Raw genomic sequence first — 24,552 nt, 5'->3', positions numbered from 1 at the left:
TTTGTTCAAGGATAGAATTAATGACTGGGTTGGACAACTTAATTGAATTGCAGCTAGCAGCAGTTTCTGACTAAGACAGGTATTTTGCTTTTAATTATTTGCTCAAGAATAATATTTTCTGAAATCATGCACATCTTAATTTATTTGGCAAAAAATAAATCATTACATTAATCAGCCAGCAGTCTGTTCTATGAGAGTAATTATTCTTCTGCCTTCTCAAACAAGTCAACACACTAGTCTAGAAATTAAATTCATAAAAGAACAGTTCTTCCTAAGTCTGTTTCTACACAAGGCAAGCAAACATAGTCACTCAGCCCTTTCTCTTTCTTATGGATGGCCAAGTTTTCCTGTTGAAATGACTGCCAGCCCCGCAGACTCCTCTAGGCAGGTGATGTCTGCCTTCCGCAGGGATGGGTCCTTTTCCAGCATTGGTACTCCATCAGTGACTGCTTCTCCTGAGATGAAAGTATCCCCAAGGAGACCTCCACCTTCTTGTGCCCTTTGATATGTAGAGTTCAGCACCCTTCAGATTTCAGTTTTTCTGTCATCCTGGTAGATTAGCTTTAGCAGTTAAAAGGAAAGCGTCCTCTGAGGGCCTCACCAGTAACAAACCCCTGTTTATGATATTATTCACTAAAAGGGAGACAGAAATGGGAAAGACCTCTCTCTTTAATCAATAATGCATGCTCTACTTAGTCCTGTCCTCTGGACATGATTAAACATGTATTTTGTTTCATAACTGATGATTTTGGTTGACTAGGGATTATAACTATATATCCTCAAGCCTTTGCAACTGGCATCGGGAAGATCTAACATGAACTGGGTAGTCAGCTCTGTTTAATGTTAATATGGCACATAAATTAAAAAGACTACCCCCACCCCCAAAAGAGAAAAATTCCCCCCCAAAATCCCAATGGGGAGAGCTGCAGCTCATTCTAACCCGTGGCGTGTAGGGCCAGAGTTGCACAGGGCAGATGCCTTTGACAGGAACCAGCTGCAGACAGCAGCCTCCACACATACCTTTGTCACCACTCACTCGAGGGTTTGTGAGCTGACATTGTGTTGTTCATGTTAACAATGAAGAGAACAAGTGTCTTAGGGGCTGAGCTACAGAGAAGGGGTCCAGAGAAGGGCAACGGAGCTGGTGAGGGGTCTGGAGAGTAAGTCTTATGAGGAGAGGCTGAGGGAGCTGGGGGTGTTCAGCCTGGAGAAAAGGAGGCTGAGGGGAGACCTTCTGGCTCTCTACAACTCCCTGAAAGGAGGGTGTAGCCAGGGGGGGTCGGTCTCTGCTCCCAAGTCCCAGGCCATGGTACAAGAGGAAATGGCCTCAAGTTGCACCAGGGGAGGTTCAGGTTGGATATCAGGAAAATTTTTTTCACTGAAAGGGTTATCAAGCCTTGAAATGGGCTGCCCAGGGAAGTGGTTGAGGCCCCATCCCTGGAGATATTCAAAAAAAGGGTTGACATGGTACTCGGGAAAATGGTTTAGTGTTGGGTTTTTGGCCTTTTTTATATCAGAGTAAGGTTGATGGTTGGACTAGATGATCTTGAAGGTCCCTTCCAACCTAGGTGATTCTGTGATTCTGTGATAAAATAACTGTTGGGTTAAGGTCTGTTCTTATTTGGTAAAATGTTTGGCCAATGAAGCTGATGGAAAAAGCCCTTTGGCTTCTGCCCCACTGGTTGGGAGCCACGCTGGGTCTTCAGCGACTCTTGTCAGCTTTGAGGTTGTCGTGGGCTGTTTCAGACAGCGGAGGTGGCACAAGAACCTGAGCCTCTGTTGAAGTCTAAGGAGCAGATGATCACCCCCAAGGGTCCTGGTGTTCCTCATACAGAGGGGCAGATGAGGTGCCCAAACGTGTCCAGCTTCCTCGGTGTGTGAGGGGGAGAGTGAGTCTCGGAGGACACAGATAAATAAAATGAACGTACCATTAAGGAATATTCAGCCTTGGTGCCAAGTATGTTCATCTGGTGGCTCAAGCTGACAAAATTTAACAGCTGCTGAAGAGCAGAGAATCCTAAATGAACATACAGTGGTTGTTATTAAATAGGAAACGTTTATCTTAATGTGATATTGAGTACAGCACAATAAATGATGACGGTTTCCCTGTACTGGAATGTGGCATTTTTACATTGCTAGAGTCCTGAGTCAAATGCTTTGTTTGCTTTTCATATTGACCACTCTACTGGAAACAACGTTTGAAAACTTCCCAGCGAGCACAAGCAGCGTGTAGATCTGTGCATGAGAGAGAGGAGGGAATTCAGAAATTTTGTAAGAAATGTTTGCTCTGTCTGAAATGTTTTTGTTTCCTTTTTTCTTCCTTTAATCTGTTTGGGTTTTTTTTTTCCCCTTTCATTGAAGAAAAAATGCCTTCCTTGGGAGGAAAAGTGCAGACTGTCTTGGGCCCTGTGGATCCAGACCGCCTCGGCTACACGTTGACTCACGAACACTTGACCATGAACTACAGCAGCTGTTTTTGTCCGCCTTCTCCGGGCCAAGAGCCTCTGTCTGATGGGCCCATTGAGATGAAGAACTTGTTTTGGATTAAGCAAAATCCCTACAGCCATAAAGAAAACCTTCTTTTGTATCAGGAAACGGATGCTGTGAAGGAGGAGCTGTTGCGTTTCAAAGCAGCGGGTGGTGGGACGATTGTGGAAAACACAACCACAGGAATCGGTCGGGATATGAATACTTTGAAGAAACTTGCTGAAGAAACTGGAGTCCATATTATTGCTGGGGCTGGGTTTTATGTGGATTCCACCCATTCTTCTCAAACACAGGCCATGACAGTGGAACAGGTAAGTCCTAACCATTGCTTTGGACTCTCCCTCCTATGGATTATCCCTGGGTGAGTCAAAGTTGGAGAGAGGTTCCAGCAAAATAGAAAAAATCTAGATGTTCTCAGTGTGGAAAACTTGGGAAGAGCATTACTGCTTGTGTGTTGTAGCTGGAGCAACCCTACTTGTGTGTGCTGGGCTTGTCTGTCAGCATTTCCAATTCTTAAGCTCCATTTTCTCTCAGGGATTTGTTATAATGCAACAGTAAAAGGAAAATAAAGTACTTCATGTGTGAGCATCTGGTTCCACACCAGTTATTTTGTTCTTTTTACAATTTTTAGGGAAGGAGTATATCTTTTCTGCCTCTTTTGTCTCTTTTTCTGTCTAATTGCTTCCCAATGAAATCACTCAGAATTCTTGTTAAAAGCATAAATAATTGCAAGATTTACAGGACAGCTGTAAGTCATTGCTTTGCTCAGGCTGGCTGTTATGTCTCTCTTCTCTACCATTTCTCCAGACTTTTTAGGGCAGAGTCTACATTGATTTGTTTGTACGGTGCCTAAGACAATGTGTTAATAGTGACCAAGGTCCCCAGATATTCCTATAATAATAAACATTCATCTTTTATTAAGAAAATGTGATGATAGGGAGAAGAGGGAAGGGAACTCTCCAAGGCAGAAGGCTGTAATGCAGATGAACAGAGCTGAGAAAATTTTGGAAAATCTGTCACAGTTTACAAATGGGTCAAACTGATTTTAAAAACCAATGGTCAAGATTTGAGCAAACGTCGAGTGGTGCAGCGCTGCCAACTGCACCGAACCCCAGCTGGCCCAGACTGTACAGAACAGGAGGACTTTCCCTAAATATTCTTGCACTGCTTAAAATTTGGTACAAATAGATTTCTTGGGGCAAAGGTTTCCCTTCTGTATTTGGTGGGCTGCTGGGCAGCCATGGATGTCCTGTGCTCAATCCGGTCTAGAAGGTAATGCTGAACAGGAGCCAGCAGTGTGCCCAGGTGGCCAAGAAGGCCACCAGCATCCTGGCCTGTGTCAGGAACAGCGTGGGGAGTAGGGCCCGAGAGGTGATTGTCCCCCTGTACTGGGCACTGGTGAGGCCTCACCTTGAGTACTGTGTCCAGTTTTGGGCCCCCTACCATAAAAAAGACATTGAGGTGCTGGAGCGGGTCCAGAGAAGGGCGACAAAGATGGTGAGGGGTCTGGAGAATAAGTCTTATGAGGAGAGGCTGAGGGAGCTGGGGTTATTCAGCCTGGAGAAGAGGAGGCTGAGGGGAGACCTTATTGCTCTCTACAACTCCCTGAAAGGAGGGTGTAGAGAGGTGGGGGTTGGTCTCTTTTCTCAAGTCACAGGCGACAGGACAAGAGGAAATGGCCTCAAGTTACACCAGGGGAGGTTCAGGCTGGATATTAGGAAAAATTTTTTCACTGAAAGAGTTATCAGCCATTGGAATGGGCTGCCCAGGGAGGTGGTTGAGGCACCATCCCTGGAGGTGTTCAAAAGACGGGTTGATGTAGTGCTGGGAGGTCTGGTTTAGTGATGATGCTCCTTGTTTGTTGTGTGGGTGTCTATTTTTGTCAGTTAGGTTGACGGTTGGACAAGATGATCTTTAAGGTCCCTTCCAACCTAGAAGATTCTGTGATTCTGTGATTCTGTAATGACCTACTTGGAAAGGGTTGTGCAGTGACTGATCTGTGATAACCTCTGGGTCCTCGTTTGCTGGTGAATTTGAAGCCATGACACGTGTCCTGACCAGGCAAATGGATTGGAATATTTGGTTGCCAGCCCTAGCTGAGCCATTCAGTGACATGGAGACGTTGCTGCAGTGGAGATGTTCTTCAGGAGAGGAGCGAGTTCTGTATCATAGGATAAAGCATTGGATAGAAGCCCGCTTTAAATTGTAATACCCTGGACTGACTTTTGCATGAAGGTTGAGTATTTACCAATAGGTAAATAAGTAAATGCGAGGCCATTGAGGAGACAAGGTGGGGAGTTATTATAGATTTATTTGAAAATTGCTGTGTGGTTTTTCAGTTTTGTGGATTTGCTTGCAAATCTTTCTTCCTTTGTTCACTTTATTCTTCCTTAAAATCACAATTTCCCTAACAAAGACTTGGAAGGTCATCATCAGGGCCATTTTGTGCTCTGAATTCTGAATGTATTCTTTAAGATGTATGGCCTATTCTGGAAAAGAAAAACTAAAGCTGTTATAACAAACTGCTTTTTTAAGGAGATTCTGATAGCTTTTTTGCTTAGGAGTATTTTAAAAGCAAGCCACTTTTGACCCTCTAAGTTTGTCAGCAGAGGTTTTCCTTTGTAGTTCTGAAGTCATTGGAATTCCCGACATTTTATGTTGTGGGCATTCCCATGAGCAGGATTTGCCTTCGACTTGTCTCTTCAGGATCTTTGCCAGAGTTTCTCCTTTCCCCATCAGAGTGACAAGGTTTCCTTATTCTCTGAGCCCTTGTTTTGCAAGAATTTACGTTGAACTGTTTTGGGAGCCAGTTCAGGATTGCAAAGCCCGGGTTTCATGCTGAGCTAACTGTGGGGTTTTTAAAGAAAAATTAGTCTCAGCCTAAATCGGTGTTCAAATGTGATGTAGAGCAGCTTTGCTAGCAAAGCCGGGCAACTCTGCGAGTATGTGCTGTTAAATTGATTTGCTCTGTGTTTATTTTGGTGTTAGTGCACGGCCAGCGTAACGTTAGTTGACAGAAACCAGATTTTAACTGCAGTGTTTTCACCCACCCGACCGTTAATTGAATAAGTTCAGGAAGACCTCAGGAGTATAACTAACACAGTGTCCATAGGCCAAATTTGATGCGATTTAACACAAATAGAATTACTATCCCAAAAAAATCTCATTTCCCTGTTCTCTAGCTTACAGGCGTTATTGTTGATGAGATACTGAGTGGAGCGGATGGGACCACCATCAAGTGTGGTGTTGTGGGAGAAATAGGGTGCTCCTGGCCTTTGACTGCGAGTGAATGCCGAGTGCTGCAGGCGACGGCGCAGGCTCAGGAGCAGCTTGGGTGCCCCGTCATCATCCATCCCGGCAGGAACAGCGAGGCACCGTTCCAGATTCTCCGCATTCTGCAGGAAGCTGGGGCTGATGCTTCAAAGACTGTCATGTCTCACCTCGACAGGTAAGGAGGGGACTGTCGTCCTCGTGTCCTCCTGGAAGCGTTGCCACGACCCGCCGGAGTTTGGGGGAACTCCTCTGCAAATAGCTAGGTTTCTGTTGTGCGCTGGGATCATGACATTTCACTGAATTTCACTGAATTTTTTAGAGTTGGAAGGGACCATAGAGATCATCTAGTCCAACTCCCCTGCTGAAGCAGGATTGCCTAGAGCTAGAGCATGTTACTCAGGAGCATCCAGGCGGGTCTTGAAAATCTCCAAGGAAGGGGACTCCACACCCTCCCTGGGCAGCCTGTCCCAGGGCTCTGTCACCCTCACCGTGAAGAAGTTTCTCCTCATATTTGAGTGGAACCTCTTCTGTTCCAACTTGTGCCCGTTGCCCCTCGTCCTCTCACTGGGAACCACTGAAAAGAGTCTGGCTCCCTCCTCCTTCAACCCTCCCTTGAGATACTTGTAGGCGTTGATAAGGTCTCCCCTCAGCCTTCTCTTCTCCAGACTAAAGAGTCCCAGCAACATGAAGAGTTATCTTCAAGTTTACTGACAGAAAAATGTGAAACTGCTTATACAGAGCTTGATCAGCTTCCAGCACTTCCGTTGGGATCAGCTTTTAGGTTCACACTGGTAAAGAGATTTTAAACACTCTCTTTGAAGGTCTGGGGATGACATGAGGAGTAACTGTAGCCACACTTCTTGAAAATGGGGATTCCACTAATTCGTATCCCTGCAGAAATCACCGCGTTTACAAGGCATTGGACATGGAGCAGCTCTCACCAAGGGCCTGACCAAAATTTGTCAGATACCAGTGGGTACATCCTTGGTTTGTCTGGATTCTGGATCCAAGCAGAAGTCAGATCTTTTCAGTTCTGCTACCTGGCAGAAGAAAAATTGCTTAAAAAGATAATAGTTGGGGTTGGCATGGTTCTTAGCATAGACCAGAGAGCTAACTTTTAGTTTCCTTGAGAGAGAAAACCAAGAGCCCCTCATCAGACACGGAGATGAATTTTCTCTCTCCAGTTCAGTAACGCAGCCTGTGTTACCAAATCCCTTTGTGTGACCTTGTGCTGCTCGTGGTGGGCTGGAAAACGAGCCAGCATTGATTAGTTTGGCCAGTTGCTGAATAACGGGGACTGTTTGTGTCATATGATTCTCAGCAGTTGGCTGGTTTGCCTTCAGTGTAACGCAGGCGAGAGCACTGTGCTCCCAGTTTCTGACTGTTACAGGCTCAAAGAGCCGGCGAGTCGAGCTACGGGTGCTTTGTGTTCACACAGAGCTCAGTGTTTCACTCGGGGATTTCAGGAGCATAAAATTCAGTGCCACAAAATTTTGTTTAGATTTGATTCTATAAAAATGGTACGGGCTTTCTTTACGTATTTACCTGAATTCTGTTTTATCTATAGCTATATTTTTCTCTCATTGTTAAAGAAAAACTGATTATTTAAATGTTTGTATGAAAGAGGACTGAGCAATCTGCAGGCGTCAGTACTTACGTAGCTATTTTGATACAACATAAACATCCAGTTACCTTTTTTTTTGCCTTTATGTGCTGTTGTAAATCATTGCTGTAAATTCAGCGGTTTATTGGTGAAAAACAAGGAATATAAGTAGGGAAACAGTCAAGACAGAGGTGCAGTTTCACTCCAGCCGCTGATGCGCAACATGACATTTCTTTATGCTCCTTCTATCATTGCTTTCACACGTTCAGGTTGGCACTTGCTGCAACATAGCCTCTAAACGAATGTGAAGTTTGGCTTTGCAATGTGCATTTAACATTTTAAGTCTCCTCCAGTGAGAAGAATCCACGTGGGAGCATCCCAGTCCCTTAAATGTGAGATAAATTTGTACATAGCTCCATATTTCATGCCTGCTCTAGACGGAGACAAAATGGTAGTTTTCAGGTTGGATTTACTGTCAAATGATAAAACTAAAATGCCAGCTCCCACGTTTTGCAATTTAGCACCTTAGAACAAAAGGTAGCAAGTGTCCATAATGAAACCAGTGTAGATAAAGGCTGGGAAGCAAAAGCCCTTGAGTCTTGGCTTTGGCCGTTTATTAGAGTTTGAAGTTATAAAGTGTCTTGGTGGAGACCAACACTGATTCACCTGAGTAGCTTTTGTGAGAAGGCTCACAGCAACCATTACGAACGCTTCTTTGATAATGGGGTGGTGGATGTTCCTGCAGTGCTTTACGGATGAGGTCCAAACTCCAGGATGCTTTCCTGTGTTCTGTCTCCTTTTCCGTGCACTCTGGGCTGCTCAGGGACACGGGGTGCCCAAACGTCTAATTCCAGCACAGAGATGAGCAACTCCAGCTGGGACCTGCTGCTGCTGCTACATCGGTCACACCAACCCCCTGCAGCGCTACAGGCTGGGAGCTGCCTGGCAGAAAAGGACCTGGTGGACTGTGGGCTGAACAGGAGCCAGCAGTGTGCCCAGGTGGCCAAGAAGGCCACCAGCATCCTGGCCTGTGTCAGGAGCAGCGTGGCCAGCAGGAGCAGGGCAGGGATGGTGCCTCTGGACTGGGCACTGGTGAGGCCTCACCTCGAGGGCTGGGTTCAGTTCTGGGCCCCTCACTACAGGAAGGACATTGAGGGGCTGGAGCGTGTCCAGAGGAGAGCCACCAAGCTGGGGAGGGGTCTGGAGAACAAGTCCTATGAGGAGAGGCTGAGGGAACTGGGCATGTTGAGTTTGGAGAAGAGGAGGCTGAGGGGAGACCTCCTTGCCCTCTCCAACTCCCTGAAAGGAGGGTGTAGAGAGGTGGGGGTTGGCCTCTTCTCCCAAGGGAATAATGCCAGGAGCAGAGGAAATGGTCTGAAGTTGGGGCAGGGGAGGTTTAGATTAGATATTGGAAAGAATGACTTTGCTGAGAGGGTGGTCAGGCCCTGGAAGGGCCTGCCCAGGGAGGTGGTGGAGTCACCATCCCTGGAGGGATTTAAGAAGCGTGTAGACGTGGCACTTCAGGGCATGCTCTAGTGCCCAAGACTGTTGGGTTTTGTCTCTGGTACTCCCAAGGTGACAATTGGGTGTGTGTTGGTTCGGGTTGTGTGGTTTTGTTTGGTTTTGTTTGGGGTTTTTTTTGTGGTTGGGCTCGATAATCTCAAAGGTCCCTTCCAACCATGAAGATTCTGTGATTCTGTGTGATCCCCGTTGCTTACAAGGGGTCCCAATGGCTGATGAAATTTATCTCTCTTGTCCTTCGTTGGGACAGAGCACCCAAAAGCATGATCCTAACAATAGTATTAAAACAGGAATTGTTCTGCCAGTGGTTTTTGGAATAGATCATTGGGTGGTTTTTGCCACCCGCACAGGATTGAACACTCTTGGCTACCATCTCCCTGTAAACTGAGCAGGGCTGGGTCTAAAACAACCTCTTCTCTTGCTCTGCACTTTGGAAACTCATTTGGTGATGAATGTTCAATCTCTGTAAACTGTAACATTTATTTAAAAATAACTGTTTTTTTATTAATTACAGTTGGCAAGTCTTAGACTCCTGCTGATGGCAGCCTTCTTTGAGCAAGGGTTTTCTCTCTCTCAACCCATCTGTTCCTCCTACTTGATTCTGTTATTAAGTCATAATATTGAAATCGTGACATCAGTTGTTTCCATAGCAACAGACTGTGATGTAATTGCATAGGATAAAATTACTTTGTGACATCAATACCTGCAATAATAAAAAATTAAACTACTGCCCTTTTGGTTAACTGTGCTGTTCTTGGGGAAACTTGTTTTTCCCTTAGATAAAAAAAAAATGTGGTTATAAAGATAAAATTATAACATACTGTTTGAGTGTTTTTATTTTCCCTTGGATAGCTTATACTCTTGGTAAATGTGTTTCAAAGGGAAAAAAAAAAGTATTCTAGAGAGCTCTTATTTCAGTTGCCATTCTTTCCCAAAAGAGTGATGGTTACAGTAGGTTTGCTCCTTCGCTTTTCAAATCTTCTGCCAAGCCCATGTCCCAGGTCCTCACAGTGTCGTGATCTATTTTGGTGAGAGCGTTTCCATAAGGCATTCTGGCCAGATCCCAGTGCAAACAATGATATATTGCTGTTCTAATGACAACCTGGAAACATCACTGTACACAATAGAAACTAAAGACAAAGTTGTGTATTACCAGTGTGTGATGGATGAAACAAGCCCTGGATGTAGCTGTCTCCTGTAACTCTTTTGGGAAAGTAAATCTGTCTTGTGTAAGTAATCCATTGTCTTTTTTTAAAATGTCATCATGAATTAACCTCCTCCTTAAATGTCCTTCCTTGGTAGGTTGTCTGTTGAGAGGGTTAGTCATATCAAAAGTAAGTAACTTTCCTGATTCCATTTAAAAATGATCATTAATGTTTTTATTATTCCATGGGGAAAGAGTTGAGTTTGTCTTGGGGTTTTTTTAATGCATGAAGTCACAGGTGAATGTGAGGTAGACAATGCTGTGTATCAGCTTAAGGTGCATGTGTCAAACAGGAGTCCTGTTTTTCAAAAGGGTGAATTAAATCTGAGATTACTGGGTTTGTTCCTTGCAAGTAGGAAGTCACAAAGTACCTGTCCTTGTAGCGTGAGATTTTTCTTCTTTCTGTTACAATACTCTTTTGGGAAAGTAAATCTGTCTTGTGTAAGTAATCCATTGTCTTTTTTTAAAATGTCATCATGAATTAACCTCCTCCTTAAATGTCCTTCCTTGGTAGGTTGTCTGTTGAGAGGGTTAGTCATATCAAAAGTAAGTAACTTTCCTGATTCCATTTAAAAATGATCATTAATGTTTTTATTATTCCATGGGGAAAGAGTTGAGTTTGTCCTGGGGTTTTTTTAATGCATGAAGTCACAGGTGAATGTGAGGTGGACAATGCTGTGTATCAGCTTGAGATGCATGTGTCAAACAGGAGTCCTGTTTTTCAAAAGGGTGAATTAAATCTGAGATTACTGGGTTTGTTCCTTGCAAGTAGGAAGTCACAAAGTACCTCTCCTTGTACCATGAGATTTTTCTTCTTTCTGTTACAACGCTGACTTTGTGTTATATCTGCTCTGCAGGACTATATTTGATACAAAGAAACTCCTGGAATTTGCTAAACTGGGCTGCTATTTAGAGTATGACCTATTTGGTACAGAATTCCTTCATTACCAGTTCCATCCTGATGTTGACATGCCAAGCGACAACGAAAGAATTGCAAGGTATCTGCTCCCATGCTGGTTATTTAAGCTGTAGCCTTACCATTGGCAAACAAATGTTATTGGTACTTGTTTTAAGGGCATCACAGAGTAATTCAGCTTGCTGCTCAAAATTGTCTTTTTTCATACTAAAATAACAACAGTTTGGTTTTTTTCTGCTGCTGCCACGTCTTTAGGGCAGCATGTATAATTTCTTCTATCTGCAGAGGAAGATGTAGAATCATAGTGTTGTAGAAAGTTCCTTGAGAAAAAGATCAAGAGCTTTTTTAACTTCATTCTCTGTCCTAATTCCATGCTGATTTGGTTAAATTTTATCATTTACTGCATTTCTGTAGATTGTAAAAAAAGAAAAGGCTGGAGATACTGGATTTTATACTGGGTTTGGCTTTTGCTTGAAGCTTAATATTGTCGTGGTTTTGGCTGAATTTACCAAAACCAGACTGACAGATGGCCCTTCCCCCCCCCCCAAAAAAAAGAGAGGAGAGGAAGAGATAAAGTGATTTAGAAGTTTAGAATGAACTAAACTACTTTGATGAAGAATTAATATTCAAATAAAAAAGAAGAAAATAATAAAATAGATACAATAAAGACAAAACCGTATCGAGCTCCCAGGATGATGATCACGTCACCAGCAGGCACTGGGGAAGTCCCAGTCTGGACTGGACTCAGTGATGGATGGGAACTGGGTTCCAGCTCTGGAGTCAGGAACACATGGATCGGGATCAAAGGCAGATGAACAGAGTCCTCTTCAGACATCGGCCATTGAAGGAAGAGCATTGACCCTTGGATCCCTCAGCTTTTACACTGGCCATGGGGCAGATGGGATGGAACATCCTGTGGGTCAGGTTTGGGTCCCCTCTCCTGTCCCCTCCTCCCCACAGGTGGGACCCCTCTGTGTTTTTCAGTTCCTGATCCTCTAACAGGGCAAATAACAAAATTGCCTGCCCTTGGCTGTTACAGCAATAAGGATGAGCAGGAGCCTCTCTGCAGACCGTTCCCTGGCATGGAGCACAAACACTGCTCTGAGCACTCTGAGAACGAGCAGTTTTCTCCACAATACACCACAATATGCTATTTTCTCCACAGTAATTTCAGAGAGTTAGAAGAGGCCAAGCTAAAATGTTAAATTACAGAACAGGAAATCGGTTCTGTTTTATTTCAAACTGGGCCATATTGGAAACCTGGTGCTGCTACGAAGCATGGCCTGAGCCTGTTACATCTCCTCACCAATGTGCTAATGGAGCAAAACTCACTGGCTCTCGTGGGTGGGTTGGATCCTGTGCTTCCCTCCTGAAAACCAGACTTCTTTCTTCCCAGCACTTTATCCCCTCTCCTCTCCCTCTCCTTGTGCCCTTCCTCTCTTTTGCCGGGTGGGATGCCTGCCTCCTCAGAACTCCCCCACGCTCCTCACGCTCACAGATGAAAATCTTGGCCCCGCTGGCAGATACCTCTTCCCTTCTTCTCCTCGTCTCACCTGCAGGCTCAGCTCCACTGCTCAGCAGATCCCTTGTGCTGTGCTAAACCATGGCAACTGGGAACAGTGGGGTCAGCTGGGGATGCCCTTCCCACTCCTTCCTCCCTACCTGGAGCTGCCGTCCCCCCGTGGTGTTGGTCCATGGTGTTGGTGTGCGGTGAAGTGGCAGGTTTCTGGAGAGGGGGTGTCATCCTGCCGGTGTCTTTTTCCCTTCCAGAGCCAGAAACAATCCTTTCCTTCTAGTTTTGGGCCCCTCACTACAGGAAGGACATTGAGGGGCTGGAGCGTGTCCAGAGGAGAGCCACCAAGCTGGTGAGGGGTCTGGAGAACAAGTCACACGAGGAGAGGCTGAGGGAGCTGGGGGTGTTTAGTTTGGAGAAGAGGAGGCTGAGGGGAGACCTCCTTGCCCTCTCCAACTCCCTGAAAGGAGGGTGTAGAGAGGCAGGTGTTGGCCTCTTCTCCCAAAGGACGAACGACAAGACCAGAGGAAATGGTCTGAAGTTGGGGCAGGGGAGATTTAGATTAGATATTAGAAAGAACTACTTTACTGAGAGAGTGGTCAGGCCCTGGAACAGCCTGCCCAGGGAGGTGGTGGAGTCACCATCCCTGGAGGGATTTAAGAAACGTATAGACATGGCTCTTCAGGGCATGCTCTAGTGCCCAAGGTTATTGGTTTATGGTGAGGTGTTGAGTGTGGGGTTTAGTTGGTGGGTGCGGTGTTTTTGGTGGGCGTTTGGTGTGGTGTGTTGTTTGGGTTTTTTTTGGTGTTTTTTTTTTTTTTTGTGGTTGGACTCGATGATCTCAGAGGTCCCTTCCAACCACTAAGATTCTGTGATTCTGTGATTCTCTCTGATGAGAAATATTTTACGATCCCTGATCACTAATGAAGTAACTTTCTAGCTTTGCCTTGTATTTCAGAGATAGCTTCCCTGCCCCTCCTTGTCAGGGGAGCCTCAGAACTTTTCTTCTCTGTTCTCGGGGTGCTGTGGTTACCATCCCACTTACTGCCAAGTGTTTGCTGCTGCTTTCCGTGCTGGAAATCATTTCTCTCTCCTAACAGGGGAGAGATACACACTCGGTGTTTTAAACCGTTGCAGTGAATCTGCAGTTTTCACATTTAGAAATTTCACATTTTCCCCTCCCTCCCCTCCTCTCCCCGCTGCGGCGGGAGGTCACCACGGGCAGAAGCCCCGGGAGGAGGGTGTGTAGAGGAGCGGGCTGTGCCTTCCTTAACAAGGGCTTGCTCAACCCCAGCAGGGTTTTCATAGAATCATGGAATCATAGAATCATAGAATCATTGAGGTTGGAAGAGACCCTTGGGATCATCGAGTCCAACCATCTCCCCTACTCTACAAAGTCCTCCCCTACACCATGTCCCTCAGCACTGCATCTAAACGGCCCTTAAACACAGCCAGGGATGGTGACTCCACCCCCTCCCTGGGCAGCCTGTTCCAATGCCCGACCACTCTTTGGGTGAAAAATTCCTTCCTAATGTTCAATCTAAACCTCCCCTGTTGGAGCTTGAAGCCGTTCCCTCTCGTTCTGTTGTTAATTACCTGTGAGAAGAGACCAGCACCAGCCTCTCTCTTGTATTGAGGTGCCCAAAACTGGACACAACACTCGAGGTGTGGCCTCACCAGTGCTGAGTACAGGGGCACAATCACCTCCCTACTTCTGCTGGTCACACTATTTCTGATACAAGCCAGGATGCCATTGGCTTTCTTGCCCCCCTGGGCACACGCCGGCTCATATTCAGCCGTTTGTCAACTAGAACCCCCAGGTCTCTTTCCTCCAGGCAGCTCCAGCCACACTTCCCCCAGCCTGTGGTGCTGCAGGGGGTTGGTGTGGCCCTCATTTCATTCCATCCATGCTCCTCATTCAGCCACCCATGTCTCTCCTTAAACTCTCTGGCCCCTGAGTGTTTCTTGCAGCAAGCCCTCTATAGGAAGAAAATGAGAAGAGTTTGTCTTCTCATTGTGTGGTGCCCATCGAATGGGTTTTGGGGGCTTTTTTATGCCCCACAACGGGCATAGGATGGTTGGTTTTATTTTTGTCCACCAGCACCAGACAGGTGGAAATCAAACTGACCTTTGAATGTTTTGATGAAAATACTAAATGGAAAATACATGGTCAGATCTTGTCTGTTCAAAATGTAAACTTCTGTAGCCATACCCCCTACCCCAGCACAGCCCAGCCGGCTGCGCGCTCTGGCATTTCTGCTGCAATCTACTGCCAAGGCAAGTAAAAAACTGGATTTTTTTAGGGACAGTGTTTCTTTGAGTCAGAAGCAAGTACTGACCAAACTTACAGGAGTGAGAAAAAAGCGGCAATGAATATGGAATCTAAAGGTCCATACACCTCCCCCAACCCATGAAATTAGTCCAAATATGAAAGGAGATGATTCTAAGAAGATGTTTGCTCAGCAAAACAACTTAGTTCCTCCAGTATCATTGCTCTCATTTTCTGTTTGTCCTGTGCTCTCTCTGTATTTCAGGCTGAAGAAGATACTTATGATGTAATGCTACAGTGTCCTATAGGGCACTATTTATGGTGTTTTTATGAAAGGTGCTAATTCTTTTACCAGCTTCTATTTTACTTGCCTTCTTCCTGGTGCCCATATTGATTTGAGCCTGCTACATGTGCCTTCTCATAACTAATTGTAGTAAAAACTGACAGTAAGGGCTTTCAGATACAGTGTGGTTACTTACAAAACTAGTATTTGCTTTACTGCTAATCAAAGCACGGGCAGGGAGGTAAGAATTAGAATTCTGCAGCTCTGGCAAACGATGGAATTGGGAGCCTTCATGAGGAATAAGCCCATTCCCAGTCTGGTCTGTCGGTCTCTGCCACTTCGCTGCTGCAATCCACTGCCAAATTAAACCAAAGTTTATTGGGAAACTTAAAGATCTTTGTCATGCAGTACAGATACCCACCAAATAATTCTAAAAAAAAAAAAAATAATAACGAGTTGAGCAAGGGATGAAGGTTCCCAGAGTGAAACGTGGAACAGAAGGACTTAGGGGAGAAGGTTCCCAGAGTGAAACGTGGAACAGAAGGGCTTAGGGGAGAAGGCTTAGGGGAAACCTCACTCATCACTCTCTACAGCTTCGTGAAAGGACACTGTAGAGAGGTTGGTGCTGGTCTCTTCTCACAGGTAATTAGTGACAGAACGAGAGGGAACGGCTTCAAGCTCCAACAGGGGAGGTTTAGATTGAACATTAGGAAGGAATTTTTCACAGAGAGAGTGGTCGGGCATTGGAACAGGCTGCCCAGGGAGGGGGGGGAGGCCCCATCCCTGGCTGTGTTTAAGGGCCGTTTAGATGGGGTACTGAGGGACATGGTGTAGGGGAGGACTTTATAGAGGAGGGGAGATGGTTGGACTCGATGATCCCAAGGGTCTCTTCCAACCTAGACTATTCTATGATTCTATGATTCTATGACTTCTTGCAGCAGACCGGTGATAGGGGAGTGACCGGAAGGAATTCCTGGTTTTTCCAGGCAGCCTCGTTGTCGTTTGGCCGGGTGTGTTTCACGGGATCAGGGAGTTGTCAGACTTGGAAGGGACCTCTAGAGACCCCCCAGTCCAACTCCCCGGCCAAAGCAGGACTTTGCTGGGCTCCTCTTACTTCCCAGCACCTGCCATCCCTGAGCGATGCCTGGCTTCTTTGTCTCCTCCTGGCATGAACGTCTTGGAAGTGTGTTTGGATGATAACTCTCTGTCTGGAACACGATGCTGACAACTTGAAATGTTTATTAACCTGGTTTGCCGGGTGGGAATTAGCTAAAGATGTGCAAGTATTTGTAAAGGAGACAGGCTTCTTGAAGGACCTGTCACACACAGAGTCTGGTCCTTAACAAAGGTCACGGGACTGGCTTTGTGACAGCAGCAAGAGCTGCCCCCGTGGATCCGTTGTGCCGAGAAGGAGCTGATGTAGGAAATTATTACTTCTGTGTGTGGGACCGGCGTCCCGGCCTCGGCGATGCCCAAGTTCTTGAATTCCTCCGTGGCCTTAATGGGAGTGGGAATACAAAGGCATGTGCCAGCTGGAAAGAGGTTTTCCTCGTCCACTCTGAGATGCGTGGTGGTATGTTTGCAGAGGTGGAGTTCTTTTTTCATTCACACAGTGAATTGGATTTCAATGAAATATAAGGATTATGTCTTCCGAGTTACCTAAAAATAAGCGGGTTTGGTTATCATACAGTCCAGCAGGGATGTGGAAAATGTAAATGCTGCTGGGTTCTGTGCCGTTGCAGAGAGAGAGCCTTTCACTGACGGGTCTGCTTTTCGCTCCTGCAGGATCCGAATGCTGATCGATGAAGGCTACGAAGACAGAATTCTGATGGCTCATGATGTGCACACTAAGAACAGGCTGATGAAATATGGAGGCCACGGGTACTCGCATATCCTTAAAAATATCGTTCCTAAAATGCTAATTAGAGGCATATCCCAAGATAAAATTGATAAAATACTCCAAGCAAATCCAAAGCGGTGGTTGACTTTTAAATAGGAATAATGAATAAATATTCCTGTTTTATAGAGGAGCTTGATAAAATTCAGATTAGTTTCAGGAGAGCAGTCATTTTAAAATTGGTTCTTTTCAGAGAAACTACTTTTTTTTTTTTTTAAATTACATGAGAACAAACTGATTATGACTTTTATTTTTAATTAGAACAACAAAATTATGTTTTCACTCTGCCATTTGTCCCTCCTAGAAGTGTATTCACGGATGTTTGACTGGATGTGATCCCACCTGCAAAATGTTTTCAATTGACATTTTAAAATAATGGTTTCTAGAGAGTAATCTAATACTATTATTAAAAGTTATCACAAAGTATTTTTGAAGATGCATCGTCTGGACTTTGAAGGAAATTACAGTTTTAAATTAAACTCCCCTTCTCCGGGGTGATGATTTTAATTCTTGTAATATTGACAATATTCTAATTATCCTTATAGTCTTTAAATAATGCTTGATAAAAGGTCTGGGACTTTTAAATAGCTTCCATAGATAACAGCAGGCAAAAAAAAAATCTCTAATAATTTTAAAAAGATATTGTTTCTTCCTATTTTAATAATTTTCTTATTTTAACTGAAAGTGTAAAAAATACATGGGAAAATTATCTTTTTGAATAAAGCGATTTGATGACCTCCTAAACTGTGTGCAGTATTATTACGGATGCCTTTTGTTAACCGCATTCATTTTTTATCCTCAACCTTTGGAATCCCAGGGCCACCATGAAACTTCCCGCAGACCGGCTTCTTTTTGTAAGGAGGCAACACCAGAAGTCAAAATCTATTACATAATACAGTTTTAATGAGTTGCAATAGTTATAACAAAGGTTGTGATAGAAGTCTTTACAAATCAGTATATCAAGATATGATGAAAAAAAGGAAGAAATGTTTGCCTTAGATGTGTTTTTCACACAAAGTGTATTCTTTGCTCTTGTCTAACTTTAACCAGGGCGGGTGATTTATCCAAAAAATGCTCTTATCCAGTAGCAGCGGTAGCCTGATTTCAGAAGCTTCTTCAAATGTGACCGTGTCCCTCCTGTGGTGTTGAGCTTTCCCACCTTAGGAAGTGGGCATTGCTAAGTGGGAACTGTTCTCTAGCTTGGGATGTTACTGCTGGACACGACGTGGAGAATCTCTAGCCAGGCTGCTGGCACGAGCGCGCTAACCGAGAAAAGCAAGAGTGGGACAGACAGACAGGGGCAGTTATACACCCCTTACTCAAATACATTCCCTCCTAGGAAAAATAAACCAAACCAGCAAACAAAAAAACCCAAACAGGAGTAATCACTACAACGTACAGCTAGAGGTTGGCACTTTGTCATCAAGTGAAAGCGTGAACCACTCTGGTGAGATAATACACAGGCAGCACAACGTCCCCTCTTAAATCCTAGATGAGTTAGATCCTGGCTCTCAGTCAGCCTGGACTAACCCGGCATCGATTTCCAATTGGGTGACTCAAAACACAAAGAGAAACGGTAACACGTTCTGTTTAAGAAAAGCTTCGCTCATTCAAATAAGAGATTTGTTGGGTTTTTTTTAGAGAGATTTGTAAAATCTTCCTCAGACTTTTACTGAGCAGCCAGCACCGAGGAGCTCGCTTGTCACCGTGGCAGACACTCGCAACACGTTAGCGCAGATAAATCTGAGTTTGCACCCTCAGGACATTAGACAAGGTTGCTTGTGGCAAATTACATGAAATAGAAATGCTAGGGGCAGGCTCTACTACTCTTTAACAATTTATAGAAGTGTTACCTTGATTTTGCCAAAATGCTAAAAATAAATCACATAACCAACTGTGCTAAGGAGCCAGTTAATTCTCTTGCTAAAATTTAGCTTCAGAATGAAATCTCCGAGATGTAACCTGAGAGAAATAGGTGGCCTTCCCCTCCCAAAACCAAAGCAAATAATAGTCCATTTTCCAAATAAAAATATTCTGTGGACATTACTGGTATGACTGATTTTAAAGCATTTTTATAACTATGTAACTCATAGTACCTGCGTTTAGTTTAATTCTCCAAGCCATTAATCCTTTCTATGGATTAAACTTCTTTGAGACTTTATATATATCTCTCTCTATATATATGAATGAGAAAAATAGGTTTTAATACACACTTCTTTTTTTTTTTTTTTCTTTTTCTTTTTTTGCATGTAAATATCTGCTTCTTTCTTTGCATATGTGTTATCATTTTTGGTAATAGGCTTCTCTGTGTCTGTTCCATAGGCAGGCCTTCCTAGGACCGCAGAGAAGATGTGGGTGACCCCGCTCCTTTCTGGTGGGTCAGGTCTCCCCCTCCTCCTTCCTGGCCGTAACCCCGCTCCCCGCAGGGACACCAGACACCTAAGACAAATAAGGTTTTGACCCATTATATTCCTACGAAATTCTAGTTGAACACCTGCAGTATGTTAAGTCGTAACTATTTTAGTAAAAATAGTACCCAAGTACGGACTAAGTGCTAAAAGACTAATGAAGACTAGTTGCTGCAAAGAAAACACTCCACCTTAGTCTGATAATGTGGATGTCAGGCTTGCTAAATATTTACACAACTAACCATCAAGAATGGGCCTATAATATTGTCTAAATATATATTTACACGTTTACAAATTAAAAGCCAAATCCTTTTTCCACTAACATCAATGGGACTTTTGCCATTGGCTTCGGTGGAATCAGGGATTTGATCCAATAGAATACTTTGTCACCTGTTCTATTTTCCAGGAAAAAAAACCAAACAAACGTGTTTCTTCTATCCTTTTTCTTTTAGAACACAGCTAAGGGGAAGACAATATTTAAACAACTCCACTGGATTGATTTGATGCTAAAAGTCTAATGTAAACCTACAGAGCAGGAACATTGAGTTAAGGCTTGAAGCTGATTAATTTCTAGTTTTAAGTGGAAGGATAAGAAAAGTACAAGGCAAACAATTCCTTTGGAGAGAGAAAGTATATTTTGATTACCTCTTCCTTTTATTGTAAAATCATTCCTCACCACTATGAGTGGACTCCAAGCATCATTGTTAGCGAGTCACAAGAACCAAAGCTGAAGTATGGATAAAGCAGCAAGATCATAACACATCAAAGTATCATATACACTGAAGAAATAACTCAGCGTCCTTAGGTGGTGGGTTTTCGTTTTTGTTTTTTTTTTCTATAAAAATTTGATCTATGTGGGACTTCATTCACATGGACACTAACAATGAGGAAGTATTTGCTTTGGCGGTAGTGGATCACACATCTGTTTAACTCGTAATTTTTTTAACATAAGGTTTCTCTGAGTTGTACAGATGTGAGTCAGGTAGCATTCAACTTTTTTCCCCCACTGCTGAGGTGTTTGGTGGTTGCTCTCTGCTGGGGCGCTTGTTTCATTGACTTTTGCCACGCAAATCCATTGCTTAGAAGAGCAAGCTTCGTTTTTGGACTGGTTTGGTGGGTCTTTCGACTCGTTATCAGTCAGCATAAATAATAAATCCAGAAAATGTGCTGTATTTGTTGTTGTTTCCTCCGTGTGCTTTTCCTCCATCTAATTTAATGTAGACTTCGTCTCCTGGCTCCAGATGAAGAACCACGCTGTTGCTGGCGTAGTCGTAGTTCTGGTCGGCATCCTGAGCGATGGCACTAGCTCGAACCTACACAAAATACATAGCAAGTGGTTAAGATAACTCAGATTATTTTGCCTGCATGGTGAAATTAAAGCATATTCTCAACATTTCATTCAGCGTGCGTAAGTTGCCACTTTAAATGTCTGGCAACATCAATTGTAGGGTTTTTTTTTTCCTACTTTGTCCTACGGTGCAACATTTGAAACTAAAGCAATATCCTGCTCCTTTCTCAGTCATCTGGATTAATACACAGCTGTTTTTGCCCTCCTCTAAATGTTTGGAGCCTTTCAAAATCCACACATAATAAAAGCTGGAGTTGGGAGAGGTGGGTCTGGTGGTGTGGACTTTCCGTTTGCAACTTTCACTTAAACATCTGGGTTTTTTTTCCCATTTTGCCCTTTGCTATTCCATTACTGATTAAATTTGACATTACTAGCAAACTGTAATTTTAGTCTGTAATTTTAAGATGTATGTTGGTTTCCAGCAATGAATAGTCTGGGGGCATTGTAAGTCTCCAAATCATTCATACATAATTTGACCCTGTTTGGTAAAAAAATTAAACGGAGTTGTTTGTGATTTATTTCAGCGTAACACATCATCTGCTTGTTATTTGTCTTTGTTCTAGTGTAGTTACAGAGCAGTAAGTGATTTAGTGGCATTGCAAACCTGAACTAAGTAATAATGCATGACTTGGCGTACTGTATGTGGGATTTTATCTGTCCTGAATTGAAAAAATAGGCTATAAGTCACAATTTTCCATGGGTTCCTTTCAAAGTTTAAATGATAAATTTCCAAATTAAATTTTCATGTGATATGATTTCACATTAATATTGAAACGTTAAAAAGGAGGGGGTTCTTGTACCGTGCAGGATTTTATGGCATTATGCAGCTTAAAAATCACAGTAGGTGGAAATTCTTTATACATCCTGTAAGAAGAATGAGAAAGGCTTTAGAGGCTTGCAGTGGTGCCACAGTCGGCAAATTGAAACTGATACATGGCATGATGATAAACCCCAGCTATTTCAGGACTTCTTGCTCCTGGATTGCCTAGTATTGTTTACACAGGCGAGCTATTTTGCTAGTATTTAAGCAATAATTGTTCTAAACACCGGGTATTTCCTCGGGATTAATGACTGGCAGGGTGGAGTTCAAGGCTCTGGGCCATTAACCCTGGAAATACCCTCCAGAGAAAATAAAGGGCTGAGACTGTTGTTGGGAATGCAGCTGGAAAGGGCGAATGGGAAGGAGGGAAAAAGGTATAGGGGAGGTAGAAAAACTCTCATAGAGAACTAGTGTCTCTGGCAAACAAAATGGTTTCAATTACTTTCCAAATTTCCATTTACATCATAATGAAATGCTACTTCACGGATTTATCTAGAGTGTTGCATTTCTGTGGATAATACAGGAGAATTTAAATTGTATTAGTGACTATCCTAAGGGAGCCAGCATATGGGCACTGACTACAACAGCAATGGATATTTCATTTTTAAGATTCTATGTAGCACATAATGACTGAAGAAAAAAAAAGATTCTGGGTATTGAAAATCTAGAAACCAAAGTGTACTGCCCTATGTATAGCTAAAAATGTCCTGTAAACTCCAGTATGCTGTTCTTAAGAGGTTTTACCTCCTTGTTTGGTTAGCCAGGGCAATTTATTTGGAAAACCCCAGGAGAACGGTCTCAAATGAATTCTCAGTGTACTGCTGCAAGAGGGTAAATGCATCTCCAAATTAAACCATTAACGGACTATACATTTCCTAAGTTGTATGACTCCTCACCTCATCTTTTGGGAAGTGAGGCTCTCTCGCTCTGTGATCTCAGCACTTCCCTCTTCAAGTTTTATAACCATTAAAGAAAGCAACGTGTTAACAGAGGAGAGCGTGAGATTCCTCCTCTGCATTGCTTAAGAATGATTTTTTTTTTCTGTAAGTCATACACTTTGCAACGGTTTGGGTTTTTTCATTGTGAGAAAACACTGAATTTATAATATTTTCTTTGCCAGACTCCATTTAAAGACTCACTTCCAAAATTCCTGAGAGCTTGCTTACAAATAACACACAGTTAACCGCTGTCACATCCCATCAGCGTTCAGTGTTTCAAGTATAAATCATAATCAAAATGAGACACTGCTGCATGAAAACGGTGCATCAATTGTACATAGTTTGTATGCAGATATGTACCTAAATACTTCTCTTCGCATAGGTATATACAAATATATACATAGAGCCCCTGCCCTGAGTCTCCAGGAGTTAAATTTGCCTTACGCCTGGCGCTGGAAGTAGCTAATACTTGGGAATGGTTAAACTTCGGGCTCAATTTAATATTTATAAGCGGTTACTTTTTTAGAAAACACTGGTATGTTTATGTTTTATTGGGAAAATAAGCACTTTGAAACGTTATTCTGCGATGCCGTGGTTACAAACGGGGGTCAAAAATGTTTTAATTGCAAGCCAGACGGTATTCTCCTGGCGGACCGCTGTTACCTCTGTGTAAGGCGAGATCAAAGCTAACGATTATTATTAGCCCCGGTTTATCTGCCGAGAGAGTATTTACGGTTAGCCCCCCTCAGCTCCCCCGGCGGCTCCTCCCGCCCTTCCCGCGCCGCTCCCCTCAGAGACTCCCGGCTCCGCCCGGGCGCCCGCTCCCTCAGGGACTCCACCTCGACTCCCGACCCCTCAGGGAACCCGGTTCCCGCCTTGGGCGCCCGCTCCCTCAGGGAACCCGGTTCCCGCCTTGGGCGCCCGCTCCCTCAGGGAACCCGGTTCCCGCCTTGGGCGCCCGCTCCCTCAGGGAACCTGCCTCCCCCCGGGCGCCGCTCCCCTCACAGCGCTGCTCCCCTCAAGAAGCCCCGTTGCCTTCAGGCACCCTGCTCCCCTCAGACACTCCTGCTCCGCCTGGGCGCCCGCTCCCTCAGGGAACCCGGTTCCCGCCCGGGCGCCGCTCCCGTCAGGGAACCCGCTTCCCCGCCGGGCGCCGCTCCCCTCATGGACCCCGCTTCCCCCCGGGCGCCCGCTCCCCTCACAGCGCACCCGCTCCCCTCAGGAAGCCCGGCTCTCCCGGGCGCCCGCCTCCCTCACGCTACCTGGTTCCCCTCAGGGAGCCTGGCTACACCCCCCCGGCGCCCGCTGCCCCCACGTCCCCGTCTCCCCCTCAGCGCCCGCCGCTTTCACGGTACCTGGTTCCCCTCAGGGAGCCCGGCTAGCGCCCGGCGCCCGCCGCCTTCGAGGCGTCCGCTGCCCTCACGTCTCCGTCTTCCCTCCGGCGCCCGCCCCCCTCACGGTACCTGGCTCCCCTCAGGGCTCTTGGCTACCCGCCCCGGCCCCCGCTGCCCTCACGTCCCCGTCTCCCCCTCGGCGCCCGGCGCGGCGCCCACCTGGTTGTTCTTGCAGAGGTCGGCCCACATGCTGGTGCCGTCGCCGCCCCGCATGAGCACATGGTAGGTGAAGAAGTAGATGCCGGGGATGGAGCAGGTGAACTTGCCGGTGGTGGGGTCGTAGTGGTTGCCCAGGTTGGTGACCACGTCGTCGAACTTGAGCACCTCGTAGCCCTCGTGCTGCCGCTTGAGGCCGGCGTAGAAGGCGATCTTGGGGACGGTGCTGTAGGTGGCGGCGCTGATGGCCCCCGCCGCGTTCAGCCCCGGCGCCCCGGGGGGGCCCGGTAGGCCCTGCCGCCCCGGCTCCCCCTTCTCACCCGGCGGCCCCACCGGCCCGGGCGGCCCCGGCTCCCCCGGGGGGCCTCGGGGCCCCGCTTTTCCCGGCCGGCCGGCCTCCCCCTTGGGCCCCTGGATGAAGGTGGGCAGGGACTGCATGAGGCCGCGGTCGGGCGTGGCCGCCGTGCTGGGCGCCTTGGTGCCGCCGTAGGGGTCGCAGACCATGCGGCAGGTGCCCAGCAT

At 45.3% G+C, this 24,552-nt stretch overlaps 2 protein-coding genes across 4 annotated transcripts in view; one reads left to right on the top strand and one right to left on the bottom strand.

The window, feature by feature from the left end:
- The window catches only part of PTER (phosphotriesterase related), a 24,056-nt gene extending 4,636 nt beyond the window's left edge, over positions 1 to 19,420 (top strand). The window contains exons 2-6 of one of the 3 annotated variants that reach the window (XM_014962822.1): positions 2,362 to 2,798; positions 5,670 to 5,935; positions 10,946 to 11,086; positions 16,855 to 16,950; positions 19,289 to 19,420. In XM_014962822.1, coding sequence (XP_014818308.1) covers positions 2,367 to 2,798; positions 5,670 to 5,935; positions 10,946 to 11,086; positions 16,855 to 16,950; positions 19,289 to 19,325 — 972 coding nt within the window. In that variant the 5' untranslated portion in view covers positions 2,362 to 2,366 and the 3' untranslated portion in view covers positions 19,326 to 19,420. Of the gene's footprint in view, positions 1 to 2,141; positions 2,272 to 2,361; positions 2,799 to 5,669; positions 5,936 to 10,945; positions 11,087 to 16,854; positions 17,711 to 19,288 lie in introns of those variants that run through there. The other 2 variants (XM_014962821.1, XM_014962820.1) reach the window with 2 other exon arrangements.
- C1QL3 (complement component 1, q subcomponent-like 3) lies at positions 17,848 to 24,552 on the bottom strand. Its single transcript, XM_014962823.1, has 2 exons — positions 24,034 to 24,552; positions 17,848 to 20,687 (listed from the first exon to the last, which is right to left on the bottom strand). The coding sequence occupies exons 1-2, from the start codon at positions 24,550 to 24,552 to the stop codon at positions 20,508 to 20,510; spliced, it is 699 nt and encodes a 232-aa protein (XP_014818309.1). The 3' UTR covers positions 17,848 to 20,507.

The sequence above is a fragment of the Calidris pugnax genome, unplaced genomic scaffold (assembly GCF_001431845.1).
Source record: "Calidris pugnax isolate Ruff unplaced genomic scaffold, ASM143184v1 scaffold629, whole genome shotgun sequence".
In the NCBI taxonomy this organism is placed as follows: Eukaryota; Metazoa; Chordata; class Aves; order Charadriiformes; family Scolopacidae; genus Calidris; species Calidris pugnax.
The sequence above is the reverse complement of the archived record's forward strand: the minus strand, read 5'-3'. Positions and strand labels throughout refer to the sequence as shown.

Coding starts and splice junctions, on each gene's coding strand:
- C1QL3 (XM_014962823.1), bottom strand. CDS start 24,552: ATGCTGGGCACCTGCCGCATGGTCTGCGACCCCTACGGCGGCACCAAG. Junction 20,688..24,033: donor ACCTCTGCAAGAACAACCAG/GTGGGCGCCGCG, acceptor TATTTTGTGTAG/GTTCGAGCTAGTGCCATCGC.